Here is a 15,119-nt window from a genome sequence, read left to right as displayed (position 1 = left end):
TTAAATTTTCATTGTGTTAGAAATTATAAAATATAACTATAAAGAGAAAACACTGAAGCCAATGATGGTGTATAAGCTTCATTAGAGAGTGCAAATGTTATTTAAATAATTACTTTCAATAAAAATGTAAAATAAGGTCAGACATAAAATTGTTTTATTAGATATCAATATTTAAAATTGGAAAAATCTATTATGCCTTAGAATGATATTTGTAATGTGTGTGTGTGTTCATACAGACTTTGAGAAAATAGAAACAAAAAGAGACTCAGAAAGCTTAAATGAAATAGAGACAGCTTGTCTTTCTCTTTCTGAAATGCCGAAGACTGTGAGTGTCATGAGCCACTGGAAAATGCAGGTCTGTGCAATAGCACGGCTTCGCATCCTAAAACTGAAGCGAGAGAAAAAAGCATTTTTGACCTTGTGAGTATCAGAGTACCATCAATTTTTTAAGACAAAAAATTTTAAGGTTTTAAACTATAAGGACATCTAAAAGTAAAGCACAGTACTTAGTATTCCTGCTAGAGAAGAAATTAATACAGTATTGATTTTATTGACAGTGGGATTGCCTGTATATTAATTCTTGATTGGGCTTATGAATACATGCTGTTTAGTTTTTTGGGTGTTTTTTTGGAGACAGGGTTTCTCTGTGTATTTTTGATGCCTGTCCTGGATCTCTCTCTGTAGACCAGGCTGGCCTCGAACTCACAGAGATCCGCCTGTCTCTGCCTCCCAAGTGCTGGATTTAAAGGCGTGTGCCACCACTGCCTGGCTTGCTGTTTAGTTTTTGTAGTGAGATTAAATAACGTTGATTTAACAATGCCTTTTAGTACTATGACATGTTGAGATACTATGTATGTTTAGAACATTAACACTTAAAATTATAGTTGCTATAAAATAGAATTAATATCTAACAAATAGTTGTAGACTATATTGCTGAGGACAAATTGCTATAGTGCCCTATGGTAACTTTTCTTTATTGTTTAGTCTATTGATTCTTGGAATTGCACTGTTCCCATTGATTATGGAAAAGATGGCTTATGCTGTGACAGTGCAAAAAACTGACTGGGAATTTAAACCAGAATTGTATTTCCTGTCCCCTGGACAACTTCCCCAGGGTCTGCGAACGAGCCTATTGGTCATCAATAACACAGGTGAATAGAGATCAGCATTTTAATGCAGAAATAAATCTTAAACTGTCAAAGAGTATATGATGGGGCAAAAAAATCTTGATAGAAGAAAAATGTGCATTTATAGGAAATGACTTATGAGGAGCAGTGCAGTTTCACTGATTTGGGAGAGGACAAGGCTGGTGGGAACAAGGGACAAGGGACTTGTCACTGTCCAGTCTAACCTCCATCCTTTACACCTGACAGCCATAGCTGTTCTGAGAGAGAGAAAAGTAAGCCTTTATCTTGGCTGAAGACTGTCTTTAGAACTCTTTGTTACCACCTATAGATCTCTTTGTTACTTACCCTATATCATGTATATAATACATACTGATTGACTTGCAAAAATGACATGTCTACTCTTCATGCTCTTGAATGAAATTCAAGATTCAGGAAAAGTTACTTTGTTATATCAGAGAATGGATAATTGTTGTTTGGTTTGGTTTGGTTTAGTTTGTTTTTTCGAGACAGGGTTTCTCTGTGTAACAGCCCTAACCATTCTGGAATATGCTTTGTAGACCAAGCTGGCCTTGAACTCACAGAAATTCGTCTGCCTCCCAAGTACTAGCAGTAAAGTGTGCACTAGCATGCCTGGTAGTAATTATTTTATAACTTCTTAAGTAACTAGAAAGGAAAGATTTTATGTTTCTTCTGAAGATGTTAAAACATTCAGAGTAGCCGCCATTTCTTAAATTGCTTGCTGATTCCCATTTTCACAGGTGTTTTTGATTCAAGATTATAAAGTGTTTTCACTTTTATCCTTCATCCTTTTTCATTTCATGTTTTGGAAGTAAAATTTCCAGTTTCTTTAAAGCTGAAAGTTTTGAATTATATGTTATTTCCTAACATTTAGAATTGTCCTTTGCTCATCAGATTGTTGACCTCTCATAGCTTATTCTCCATTCAACCTGAGGGTAATACACTGTATTCACTAATTCCTGACCCCCTTGAACTCAGTTGTCAAGTATTTTGGGGATTTATTCTGTCATATTTCTTCCTCCTCTGAGTTTGATGTGATTGTTAACTATGTGTTCATCTTTTCATATGAGAAAAGATCGACAACCTTGTTTGGTTTGTATGAATGTGAGCTACCATTATTGTGTCCTATGTGGAATGGAGTTGTGATATGTGGCTGTCCCAGGGGACATGGAAACATGGTTTTCTATGTGTGTCCCATCCCATTTTGGGGAACTTAGATTTGTTTGAAATTTAATCCTATTTGTCCAATTCTAGAGCTCTATGCAAAAGGAAGGGTCTCTTTTTTTGTCCGTTATGCCTTTCTTTGATTGGTGCTTGGGAGGGATTACTCCAAGTCTTGCCCTCTTGATCTTAGATATCATCTCTTATATATGAGGAGTGTTCCCAGGGACGACTATGGCAGCTGTCATTGTGTGAAGCATGGATGGTCCTTGACTGCTCCCCTTGCTCCAGCTCTACCTGGATAATAACAACTCTGACTGTGGCTCAGCGCATGCTTTGATAACTCAGTTATCCCCTTGAGTTTTGATGTTTTAGAAACTGGTTTCCTATTACATCTTTTTCTCCTGTGTGCACCAGGCTGTGGGTTTTTCTCAATTTTTATTTTTCTCTCTCTCTCTAGTAATTTCATCCATTTTCTTCTTTTAGAATACATAAAAATTTTTAATTTGATGGTGGTACTCCTCTAATTTCCTAAGAAAGATACATTATGCAATATATATGCAAATGTGGAAAACATGAATTGTATATACATTTTTATATTTAATTTTGGGAATAGGGAAAAGAGGAAAATGTTATCAAGCTGAATAATATGTAGTATTTCTTATATTAATTTTCCAGAAATTTTAAATTTATATACATATTACAGGAAAAATTATAAAAATAGAATTATTTTGTTTTACATATCACATATTAACTTACATTAGGAGTAATGATGATATTAATTCATCATCATGTAAGATTTACTAAATAGAAGATGGATGAATGAGTGATTTATCTTTGTAGGCCAATAGTATTATTATGTTATACATAAAGTACAGCTCTTACATTATACTAGCAATGCTGACTTTGTAGGGCTCATTAAAAAATTTGACTTGCTTTCATATTGACTTCTGTTATTGCAATCATATTAGAATCAAATATTGAGGATTTCATACAGTCACTGAAGCATCAAAACATAGTTTTGGAAGTAGATGACTTTGAAAACAGAAATGGTACTGAAAGCCTCTCATACAATGGAGCTATTATAGTTTCTGGGAGACAAAAGGTATGTTTTCCACACATATTCAAACACAATATCAAAGGGCTACATTTTATTTGTTTTAAGACTTTGGATAACTAGTGTATAGTAACTCGACTCAGCAAAATATATGAGTACATATTGAATAAGCTATTATATTTTGGTGAAACAACGTTTTAAATTAAGTAATTTTGCATTAAAAAGGAATGAGTGCATTGCTTAAACTAAATGACTTATTATGCAATAGAATAATTAATGTAATTATGAATTTAATCTTATTCAATAGTCAAGTGAATGATATTTTATGTATTGAAAAAACATTTAATTCTGTAATTTTCACATGAAATCTAAAATAGAAAAGTATTCTCCACGTGCTATCTTCATATATTTCAAGTTGAGTTAAAGCCATCAAGGAGTCTATCAAGGAGCACATCTGTTGCAAATACATCCTATTAATAAGAAGAACTTGAGTCTCATTTGCATTTCAGTAAAGTTAAGAGACAAAACTAATCAAAAGTATGCCTTTCTTTCCTGCTACAAGTAATATGAGACAAAACTAGAAGTCTTAAAAGATTTCTCATTGAGCTCAGTTTTAATACATTGTGAAAAATGTCATCATTTTATGTCAACTTTGAGAAACTACTTGCTTGACAGCTGCTTGGTGTATCTTATAGATTTACTACACAAACCATTGATAGTATTAATATTAAAACAATACTGACCTTATATGATGATTTTATGGATGTTTTCATAAACACTAGGAATTGATTTTTTTTAAGAAATTGTAAAAGTGCTATGGTACTGTAACCATGAAAATCTCTTTTATTCCATATTTACTTCCTATCTGCTCCCTCACCAGAAACTGACAGTATTTCCATGTTAGGGCAGATTTATACCCTACTTACTGAAGTTTCCTCATCAGCAAAACAGGGATGAAGCGATACAAAATTAGTTACATTAGTAAAATTTAGTATTATGTGGATTCTGTTTCTGTCTTACCCACTGTGTAAGGATCTAATATACATAGTCTCACTGAAACCATGTATGAACCCATCTAGACTCCTCTTTCATAGATGAGAAATGAAGGCTTAGAAAAGCTAGTTAACTTGAATATCAACAAATAGCTAAAATGTGACTGTTAGAACTGTGTGTGTTCACATACATGTGCGTGCAATAACTTTATTTTGCAAGGATTTTATCTTACTTGTTTGTCTTGGTTTGTTTCAAGGATTATAGGTTTTCAGTTGTGTGTAATACCAAGAGGCTACACTGCTTTCCTATCCTAATGAATGTCATCAGCAATGGGCTCCTTCAAATGTTCAACCATTCTCAGTATATTAGAATTGAGGAAGCTATTTTTACAACAGTAAGTATTACATTCATTTATCCTGAACAATTAAAAAATTGACAGTGAGCCTACATTGCTCATATTTAATTGTTGATCCTAAGGATGGTTATTGTGTTCTCATAGTTTGTATGCCGCCTGACTCATGCCTTCAACTTCTCAGTTTGTTTGCATTGCAAGAGTGATATATACAGACTGCATTTTTACAACCCTGACTTTAGAAAGTTTATAGACGGGAAGCATTGGTGAGAAATAGAGGAACAGAGAAAATGCCATCATGCTTTACAGTCACACTACTTCCTTTCTTTGTCGTTCCATCCCAGAAGTGACAGTGACTTCCCATTTCTTTGAGAAAATTTTAGTTTATTTTTGACAATTTCATTTGTGTATAGAATGCATTTTGTTTATGTTCATTTTAATTATTCCCTATTACTCCTTTCTGACCTCTGTTGACTCCCTTCTTCCCTAGTAGTCTTAACACCTCACCACACCCTACATGTAGATAGATGCTTTGCAGGAAGCTACAGCCACTTTATGTTTATGGTTTCAGTGGCCTTAAGATTAGCCTGGAGACAGAATTTCATAGCACTTCCCTCCCTCCTGATTGCTGTTATTTCTATCCCCTCTTCTATGATTGTCCCCTTGGTTTGGGAGGGGATGTTATTGATGTGTTCTCTAGGGCTGAGTATACAAAAGTCACTTATTCTTCATCAGCACTTTGACCAGTTGTGATTCTCTGCAGCAACTGTCACCTTCTGCAAGAAGAAACTTTTTTGACCCTAGCTGAGAGAAGCATGAGTCCGTGGGTATAAACATAATATTTAGGAGGCATTATGGCTACCTGTCCGTTCATTAGAATGTCAGTAGTACATTCATTCTCCCATAGGTACTGTGACCTCCCCAGTTATAGGTTTTTGACCAGATTTACAGTAACAGTTACTTAATTCCCTTCCATGGAGAAGATCTCAAATCTAGTTGCAAAACCATTAGTTACTCCCTTAATGGTCTTGCTACTATTTCTCTAGTTCTATCTTGCCTGGCAGGAAGGTATTGTAGCAAGAAGGGTCCATTGATGACTTTTCTTCCCTAGCAGCTTTTTCTGCTGTTATAGTTTTAGAGTCTTTTGGATAATTCTACACGATTGGTATACCTATGTCATATGGTAGCTTTATTTTTAACTTTTTGAGAAACCTCCACATTGATGTCTACAGTAGCCTCACCAGTTTATGTTCTCACCAACAGTGACTAAAACTCCCCTCTCCCACTTCCTCTCCACCACTTGTTCTTTGTTTTCTTGAAAGTAGCTTTCTAACTGTGGTGAGACCCAGTCTCAAAGTAGTTTTAATTTGCATTCTTTGCCAAGGGTGGATAAATTTATAGATGCATATGCCATACCAAAATAAGATAAATAATTTAAATATACCTATAAAAAACAATAAAACTGAAAGAGTAATAAAAACCTTATGACTAAAAGAAGTCTAAGTCTTGATGGAGAATTCTACCAGATCCTTAAAGAAGAGTTAAAACCAATGCTTAGCAGATTATCCAAAAATAGAAAAGATGAGAATGCTTCGAGTCTCTTTTTATGAAGGCACCATTATTCCAGTACCAAACCCACATAGAGACAGAGACAACAAAATGAGAAAACCACAGACTAATCTTTTTGATGAACATAAATGTAGAAATTCTCAACAAATTATTCATAAAGAAAATTCAGGAACAAAGTAAAAGGATTATGATCAATCTGACTTCATTTCAGAGATGCAGAGATGATTGAAAAAATACGTATATAAATAAAATTAAGTAATCATATAAGTGGCCTCAAGAACAGACATTACACAGTCATCTTAATAGTTGTAGAAAATCAAATGCCTTTGACAACTCCAGCATCATCTATTATGAGCTGAACAATAACAATACCAGTAGTCATGCTGACATGGATGGGGTTAGTGGGGAGCTCATGAGGCCTCAGCCCTACACAAAGAAATGCAAACAACTAAGGAGTGCTGAGAGCAGGAGAATCAGTCTTCCCCAGGGAAGACACCAATTGTTCATGCAACACCACATGTCAGCCCTGAAAACCTATATATACAAGTAATAGTATATAGACTGAGCAGGTTTTATTTTTGTATTTAGGAATACATATATGCATACTCATATGTACATAACACCAATTATGAAAAAGAGGCCACAAATTTGAAAGAGAGCAAGGAGGGATACTGTAAGGGTTTTGAGGGAGGAAAGGGAAGGGGTAAATGATATAATTATGTTATAATCTCAAAAAATAAAAGAAATAATTAGAAAAATGCTAGAGAAAATAGGAATATAGGCAACATATCTCTACATAATAAAGGCCATTTATGAGAACCCCAAAGCCAACATCATGCTAAAAGGAGAAGAATTCAAAGTTTTTCCATTAAAATCAGGAACAAGACAAGGGTGTGCCCACTTTCTCCACTCTTACTCAATGTCATGCTTCATGTTGTAGTTAGAGCACTAAAGCAGTCAGAACAAACAAGCAGTGCAAATAGGGAAGGAAGAAGTCAGTTTTATTATTTCAAGATGATTTGATTTTGTATATAAGAGACCCTAAAGACTACAACACCTTGCCATTAACATGGCTTACCGGGAAGGCAAAAGCTTTTACAATAAAAACCCAATGACATGAGTTTAATCCCTAGAATTTACATAAAGACGGAAGGAGAGAACTAACTCCAGGAAGTTGTCCTATGCTGATGTGGCCTACACTCACTCATGCAGACACATTACACAAAATAATAATAATAATAATAATAATAATAATAATAATAATAGTAGTAGTAGTAGTAGTAGTAGTAGTAGTAATGATTAAACATTTAAAGAAGACTATGCTATGAACTCCTAAAACCAATAAATACTGTTATCATTGTAGTCTACCTAAATACCAATTAAATACAAAAAAGGAATACAGGAAAATAATCCCATTCACAATAGCCTCAAAACCACAAAATGAGGGCTGGAGAGATTGCTCAGTGGTTAAGAAGAGCACTGGCCACTCTCGCAAAGGTCTTGAGTTCAATTCCAGCACTCACATGGTATCTTACAACTTCCTATAATGGGATCTGATGTTCTTGTCTGTTCCATTTATATTTGCAGGACCTGGTGATATTCTGGTTTGGGGTAATGGATGGTTTCCTGTTCTTGCTTCTCGTTGCATGCAGCATTTCACCACATATTGCCATGAGCAGTGTCAGCGATTACAAAGTAAGAAAGTATGGGTAGGGGATTTTAAGAATTCCAGTCATTGTATTTTTAATGCTGCAGGTGCAAAGTTTTTTTCCTCTGGGGTATGGAGAAGCCCTGAAACATACCATTACACTATACAACGTAGTTTAGAATTATTTCCAGCAACTCAAAAAGCCTATTTTTAAAATGCAAAATGCTTTTACTTCAAAGTTATGTGGAAAGTACAGGGATTTTCAGAGTGTCAAATTACTTTAAACCTCTAAAGTAGAACATTATATATCTTTTGGATGAATTGTTTACTAGCTGCAAGAAAATAATTCATCCAAAATGTCATAATCTCCCATTTTTAGACACAGAGGCATATATATGAATGCATGTATCTATAGATACAACCTGCTGAGTCCACTTAGTGCTGCCCATATGTGTATGTGTTTAGGGCTGACCACGTGGGACTGGAGAGCCTAGTGAGGGCTAATCCCTGGTGAAGACTGATTCTCCCTCTCTCAGTAACCATGCTTGCCTCTAGCTCTTATCTAAGGGTGCAGCCTTGTGAGATTTCCCCCATTCTGTTGATATGTTAACTCTACTGCCATCGTTCAGGTCTTAAGCAGCTATGCTTTTCACGAGTGCAGCTTTCCTCTCAGATCTAGAAGGCACAGTCTTGCATCAGACTTCTTTGGTCCTCTGACTCTAAAAATCCTTCAATGGACTTCTATTCATTCTTTTAGACCTACTATTTGCCTCTCTACAGCGTACTTTCTTTTTTACAATTTTATTTTTTACAAAATTAAAAATGTAGATTAAATCTAAAGATCCAAAATGTAGAATCCAAAATTTTCAAAAGCTGACACAATACCATTATTGGAAAATCCCATACCTGACTTCCTGTAATGAGAACTAGAAAGTATTTAGACTTCTTTTAATTATTCATAGTTAAAGTGGTATTGCTTATCAGTGTACCAAATAAATCACCGTTAGGGAACTGGATCTGTAGGTTTCATGTTCTTAAACACATTGTATATAGTTATTTTCAATAATACAATAATACTAATTTACCTTAAAAGTCCTTGCATTTTCACCCAACTCCACACATGTACATATATACAATATATAAGCCAGTCAATATTAGTAATACATTTTTTAAGATTAGCAAATAAAGTAAATCTATACCTTCATTATGATAAGAATCACTGGCCCAGCACTTGGTGCACATGAAGAAGTCAGTCATTTCTCCTTGTATTGAATTTAGATTAAACATTGATACCATATTTTATGCCCTATGTATCAAAGAGTAGATTAACATTTTATGGGCTTTGCCTACATGGACTATCCTCACTTTCTGTTTCACATAGCAAATGCTTGAGGAAATAATCAAATATCTCATAAAAACATTTCCAGGGATCATGAATTTGGGGGAGGATTAGGTTCACTGCTAACAAATACACAGTAATGATTCCAACAAGAGAGAGGTCTGTTCCAAAAGCAAGAATGCAGGTGCATGTGGACCAGATGTATCAAACCAGCACCATGAAATAGCTTGCTCTCTAAAGGACTAGGAACACACAGGACTGGCAGGAAAAGAGATATTCTAGAACCATCTATGCCCCTCCCTTAGATGATCAGACTTGAAATAATAATCTCCAAAAAATTAAACTTTCCTCAGAAACCTCATGTTGTAAAAAGAGAAAGGCTAAAGCTTGATGCCGTTCAGAAAAGGATCTTGTCCCCCAGTAGAGATTTCACACAGTTCTTATAACTTTGCCAGACCACCTTGCAGGAGAGATGGAGCTGAGATATGGGTTAATAATGGCCCACACCTTGACCATGCCTGCTTGGTTATGCAGGCCACTTGCCCTCTATGGAGGCCTAAGCCTCATGTCAGTTTCCCTGACTAACCCCTCTTACCTGTTTCCCATCTTCCCAGTGTGACTGCATTGAACATGCACTCTTCTCTGCTTGTCAGTATTCTTTGTCTCTCTGATTGGCACATTGGGGTGGGTGGCCAGCCCTAGTTTATTGGGGCCTCTGACCAGCCTCTGACCCTAAAATGTCCAGAAACAATAACTATGACACTTCTGAAGATGTGCCTTCACCTCATGGTGTCAGATGACAGAATTCCAACAATCACACCACAGTTTGACAGCACACTGAAGAAAGAACCAAGATACAAAGGCATGAGGAACTTGTTGGTTATTGTCTAAGATAATTAACTGGAGGAACTGTTTAGTCCCACTCGCTCTCAGAATGGGAGTGAGTAGTTTCCGAAAAAGAATTTGGGGATATCATCTTACCTTAAAGATAGCAGATAAATATTAGAGACACATGTCTAGAATATAGATATTTGACACAACATGGAATTTGATTTGATTTTCCAAGATTCAGTACTTCCTAACACAAAGCTTGGGAGTGGAGCTAACAATAAAACCAATCTCACAGGCATAATATGAGTACTAAATTATATAATATACTTTAAAATGGAAAGCATAACTGTCCAAGTAGGGATGAAGTTTGAAAAAAAAAAAAACCCCAGTTCTCTGAAGGTTATCATCTGCTCTGTCAAATTAGATCATGAGAATGCTGTTGGCATATTCTTAACAGAACTAGTAAAGCAATTCTAAAGTCCATATAGAAGCAAAAGACTCATGAGTATCCAAAGTAACCCTAGGCAGAAAGAACCATGCCAGAGGAGCTGGCTACAACCAAGTTTGTGTGGAGCCCTGGGTTTTATCCCCATCACTGATAAACCAGGCAGAGTGGCACATGCCTGTAATCCTAGCACTTGGGAGATGGGAACAAGCAGGTCAGAATTCAAGGTCATCCTTAATGCGTAGTGCCAGGCTAGCCTTGACTGCATAAAAGCCTAAAAAACAAACCTCTTGTATTTTAACAGAACTCATGTACCTCCTGTGTTTTCTCATCAGAGGAAAGCAGATTCTCAGCTGTGGATTTCTGGCCTCTACCCTTCTGCCTACTGGTGTGGGCAGGCAGTGGTGGATGTTAACATCTTTGGTGTAATTCTTCTCACAGTCTACTTCATATTATACATGATACATATGATGCACATTTACTTGACAAGTGAAGTTGTGCTATGTATAGTAAGTAACATGACACTGACCAAATTCTATACAGTAATTAATAATAACAATCAACGTTAGTTGTTTAAATATTTGATAAACCTAACTGCATGCATGTTACCAGTTAAAAAATTTTTAAATGTATGTGATTTAAATTTTTCCTCAGATGTTTCCTTTTTAACGGATATTACCTGTGTTATCTTCAGATTGTTCTTTCATTTGGCTGTGCTGCTTCTCTTGTCTTCTTGACATATGTGATATCATTTGTTTTTGGCAAAAGGAGAAAAAACAGTGGACTCTGGTCAATTGGCTTCTTTGTTGTAAGTATGAACAGTATCAAATACAGTCACTTTTTGTCTTGAGCAGTGGTAAAATTAAAAATGTATATTAAATTTAAAGATTCAAATCCTGTGCCCAAAATTTTTGAGAGCTGACACGATGCCACAATCCCTGACTTCATGTAATGGCTCCCTGTCATAATGCAAGAGTACAACAAAATTTACTCAGCATTACCAATGGACCATTTAAAGTTTTGTATGTAAAGTACATGAAACATCATTTAGTTTTGTATTAAGGTTGAATTTGACCCCAAAGTCCAGTAAAATTTGAATTATTGTTCTCAGACATTTCAGATTAAAATTACCCAGTAGAAATACCTAGAAATGTAGCTTGTGTTTATGAAGAATTCCAGTACAGATCTTTGAATAGAGTTCAATGAGAACTTCATAAAAGACCCAAAGTTTAAAATGTATCCAAACTGGCTTCTTGAGCAGTTCTGTAGTGCACGGGTGCTGGCTTTAGGCATTGTGATATGCTCTTGTCATCTGCAAATGTGTTGGGCTGCATTCATAGGTATCCTGGGACTCCTGTTGTCTGCATGCCACACTTTGGGTATGCCTGATCCAGAAAATATGCCTTAACCACAGCTGTGAGAGTTGCAGACACCATATTTTAATTCCCATGTCAAATAATTTATTAATATCCATATCTGTTTCACCTCTTTCTCTATGAAAATGGAGAGCTTGTCTGGTATTATGAGAAACTTTGCTGTGAATATTTACCAAAGCAATAAAGACCCAAGCCTGTCCTTCAAGCTGACTTTAAGCTGCTATTCCTAAAACATGACTGAATGTCTGTCAGTATCATAGCTCTAAATTTTTGGAATGGGGGCTCTAAAATTATGAAAGACCTCAATCCAAGACCAGCTGTGAGCAAATATATATGTCTGATACCACCCAGTGACTCTACAGAAAATGGGCGGACACAACTGGCTGTTGTCCCATATTAATATACAGCATCTGTATTTTATGTCTCTGGATTGAGTTTGGCTGTTTTCATCAGTTGCATTTATTTCTCTTATCTTCATCTTCACAATCCATCCTAAGTAGAGAAGCTGCATGAAGTACTTACAGAGTGTTGCTTCACTTGAAAGACTGTCTTTGAGGTTAGTCATGAGAATCTGTATGCCAAAGTCACTGGAGAACATTTTTGATTACCTAGCAGGTTTGCTGACATTATCAAATGGTATCCCCAATAATGACTATGCTGAAAAGAAATCATTAGAAGATAATCTTATTGTAACTCACCTGATTTGTATTTCAACTAATACTCTTTTATATGTCTAGCAAAGGTGAATAAAGCAATCATGCCATGCTGATTCCTTAGCTTTTCCAGTAATCTCAACTCTGAATGAATTATTTCTTGGCGATGATGGTTAAGTATTTCAGGGTTAAGGTCAATATGGATGCTGACAAGTGTGTTACTACCAGCCTTGATGATGGCAGAGGTGATCTAGTAGGTGACCTCATAGTTACTCTTTCAGCTGCTTTATCTTCAGTTTCAAGTAACTGGCAACCTGGAAAAATGATTTCTTCTGTAGCATTTTTCTTTCTTTGTGTTGTCTCTATTCACAAAGGAACCACATAAGGTTAGGATAAGTACTTATCTGGCTTAGCAGTTTTGCTGTATGTCAAGTCAAAAATCAACTTATGGCCTTATGCACATAGATTATGGTAATTTTCAGAGAGCAAGCTCTCAGATGAAGAGGTAAGCATCATTAGCAACAGTAGAAGCATGCCTCAACATTTTGTGACTCAACATTCAAGAGAAGAGCTTAGCAGGGCCCATTTCTCCATGGATGTAGGTTCTATTGTTATGTTTTGAACTATACCAAAGGTGTTCAGATGACCAGAAGTAGGAAATATTTCTTAAAAAGAAAATTGTCTTTTCATCTATGAAGAATTTTCTTAGTCGATTAATAGCTGGGGAAAATATTCTCCCACCCAATTCTATGTCAATTCTTTACTTTTTTTGAGATTATAATTTAATTACAACATTTCTCTCTTCCCTTTCCTCCTTCTAAACTCTTCCATATGCCCCTCCTCAGTTTTCTTCAAATTCATGGCATGCTTTTTTATTAATTGCTATTGAATGCATATGTATATTTGTATTTACACATGTATTTCTAAATATAACTTGTTTAGTCCATATACTGTTACTTGTACATATCTTTTTAAGGCTGTTACTGGAAAGCGGGTCAGTGTGCTCTTCCCTGGGGAAGAGCACTTCTCCTGCTCCTAGCGTCACTCAGTTGCCTGTAGTTCTTTGTGTAGGGTTGAGGGCTCATGGGTTTTGCCCTGTCCAGTTTGGCATGTTAGTTGGTGCCGTGCTTGTTTAGCTCACATTTGGGTGGTCATGTTGGTGACACTTAATGTGCATAGCTTCTGATGTTATTAGGTGAAACAATCTCACAGCGAAGTCTCTGACCCTTTGGCTCTTAGACTCTTCCCACTCCTGTAGCACAAATCTTAGGTCTTATTAATAAAAAAACAAAACAAGACAGAGTCAGTTATTGGGGTGAATGCTGGAAGATTAGAGAAGCAAAACTAGCCACAGCTTGCTCACCTTGCCAGTTCCTCAGCTGATCCTGTTTTTTCAGACTGGAAACCTCTGAGTCCTCTTCTAAATAGATCTCAGCTGAACTGCTGCTCAAAAGCCTAAAAGCTTAACCAGCTCTAGTTCCTGGTTTTCATGCCTTGTATACCTTTCTGCTTTCTGCCATCACTTCTTGGGATTAAAGGTGTGAGTCACCATGCCTGGCTGTTTCCAGTGTGGCTTTGAACTCACAGAGATCCAGGTGGATCTCTGCCTTTGAAATGCTAGGATTAAAGGTGTGTGTGCCACCATTTTCTGGCCTCTATATCTAGTGGCTGTTCTGTTCTCTGACCCCAGATAAATTTATTAGGGTGCACAGTATATTGGGGAACACAATATCACCACCCACTCCCCTCTTCCACGATGTTCCTGAAGCCATAGGTGCAAGAGTGTTATGTAGATGTATTCATTGGGATGGATCTCCACAACTCAGCATTTTGATTGGTTGTGTTTTTCCTGTAATAATTTCCATCTGTTGAAAAGGAAATTTTCCAAATAAGGAGTAAAGACTCCACTTACCTGTGGGTATAAGGAGAGATAGTTGTTAGGAAGTAATGCGCGTTTAGTAAAGTAGTGGGTGTAGATTCTCTTCTAATAACCATGATTTCACTAGCACTGAGTAGTTACCTAAAAACACCAGACATTGTATGCATCTTGCCATCTCTTTACTCTGTTGATAATCCCCTTTGCTTTGAGGTTACAGAATTCCATTTGTCTATTTTTTTTTTTTTTGCTTTTGTTTCCTGTATTTTTGGAGTCACTTCCCAAAAGACAAATGGTTAACAGACAGACTATATAAGGAACTAACATAATTCAGTTACAGGAACATAAGATTCAATTTAAAATGAGCAAGTGATATGAATAAATAATCAAAAAGAAATGGAAATGGATAGCAAGTATATTTTGAAATATTTAGTATCATTACCCACCAGGAAAAGGCAAGTATTATAATGTTTATTTTATTTAAAAACAAAAACAAAAACAAAAACAAGAAGTAACATGTTGGCAAACATTCAGAGTATAGAAAAGCTCATGCGTGCCCTGTTGAGGAGGTGTAAATCAATACATTCAGAACAGAGTATAGCATAGAGGCTCCTCACTTCTGGGTGTGAATATTAAGGAATTTAAATCAGAATACCAAAGAGATAGTTGCATTC

General features: G+C 36.0%; 1 protein-coding gene across 1 annotated transcript in view; it reads left to right on the top strand.

The window, feature by feature from the left end:
- LOC118588386 (ATP-binding cassette sub-family A member 6-like) overlaps positions 1–15,119 on the top strand; it is a 66,485-nt gene that overhangs the window by 33,812 nt on the left and 17,554 nt on the right. Inside the window, exons 20-26 of the mRNA XM_036194656.1 lie at positions 237–420; positions 985–1,151; positions 3,278–3,411; positions 4,613–4,750; positions 7,865–7,972; positions 10,876–11,049; positions 11,235–11,348. Of these exons, the coding sequence (XP_036050549.1) occupies positions 237–420; positions 985–1,151; positions 3,278–3,411; positions 4,613–4,750; positions 7,865–7,972; positions 10,876–11,049; positions 11,235–11,348 (1,019 nt within the window). The remainder of the gene's footprint in view (positions 1–236; positions 421–984; positions 1,152–3,277; positions 3,412–4,612; positions 4,751–7,864; positions 7,973–10,875; positions 11,050–11,234; positions 11,349–15,119) is intronic.

The sequence above is a fragment of the Onychomys torridus genome, chromosome 8 (assembly GCF_903995425.1).
Source record: "Onychomys torridus chromosome 8, mOncTor1.1, whole genome shotgun sequence".
NCBI lineage: Eukaryota > Metazoa > Chordata > Mammalia > Rodentia > Cricetidae > Onychomys > Onychomys torridus.
This window is presented reverse-complemented; position numbering and strand designations above follow the sequence as displayed.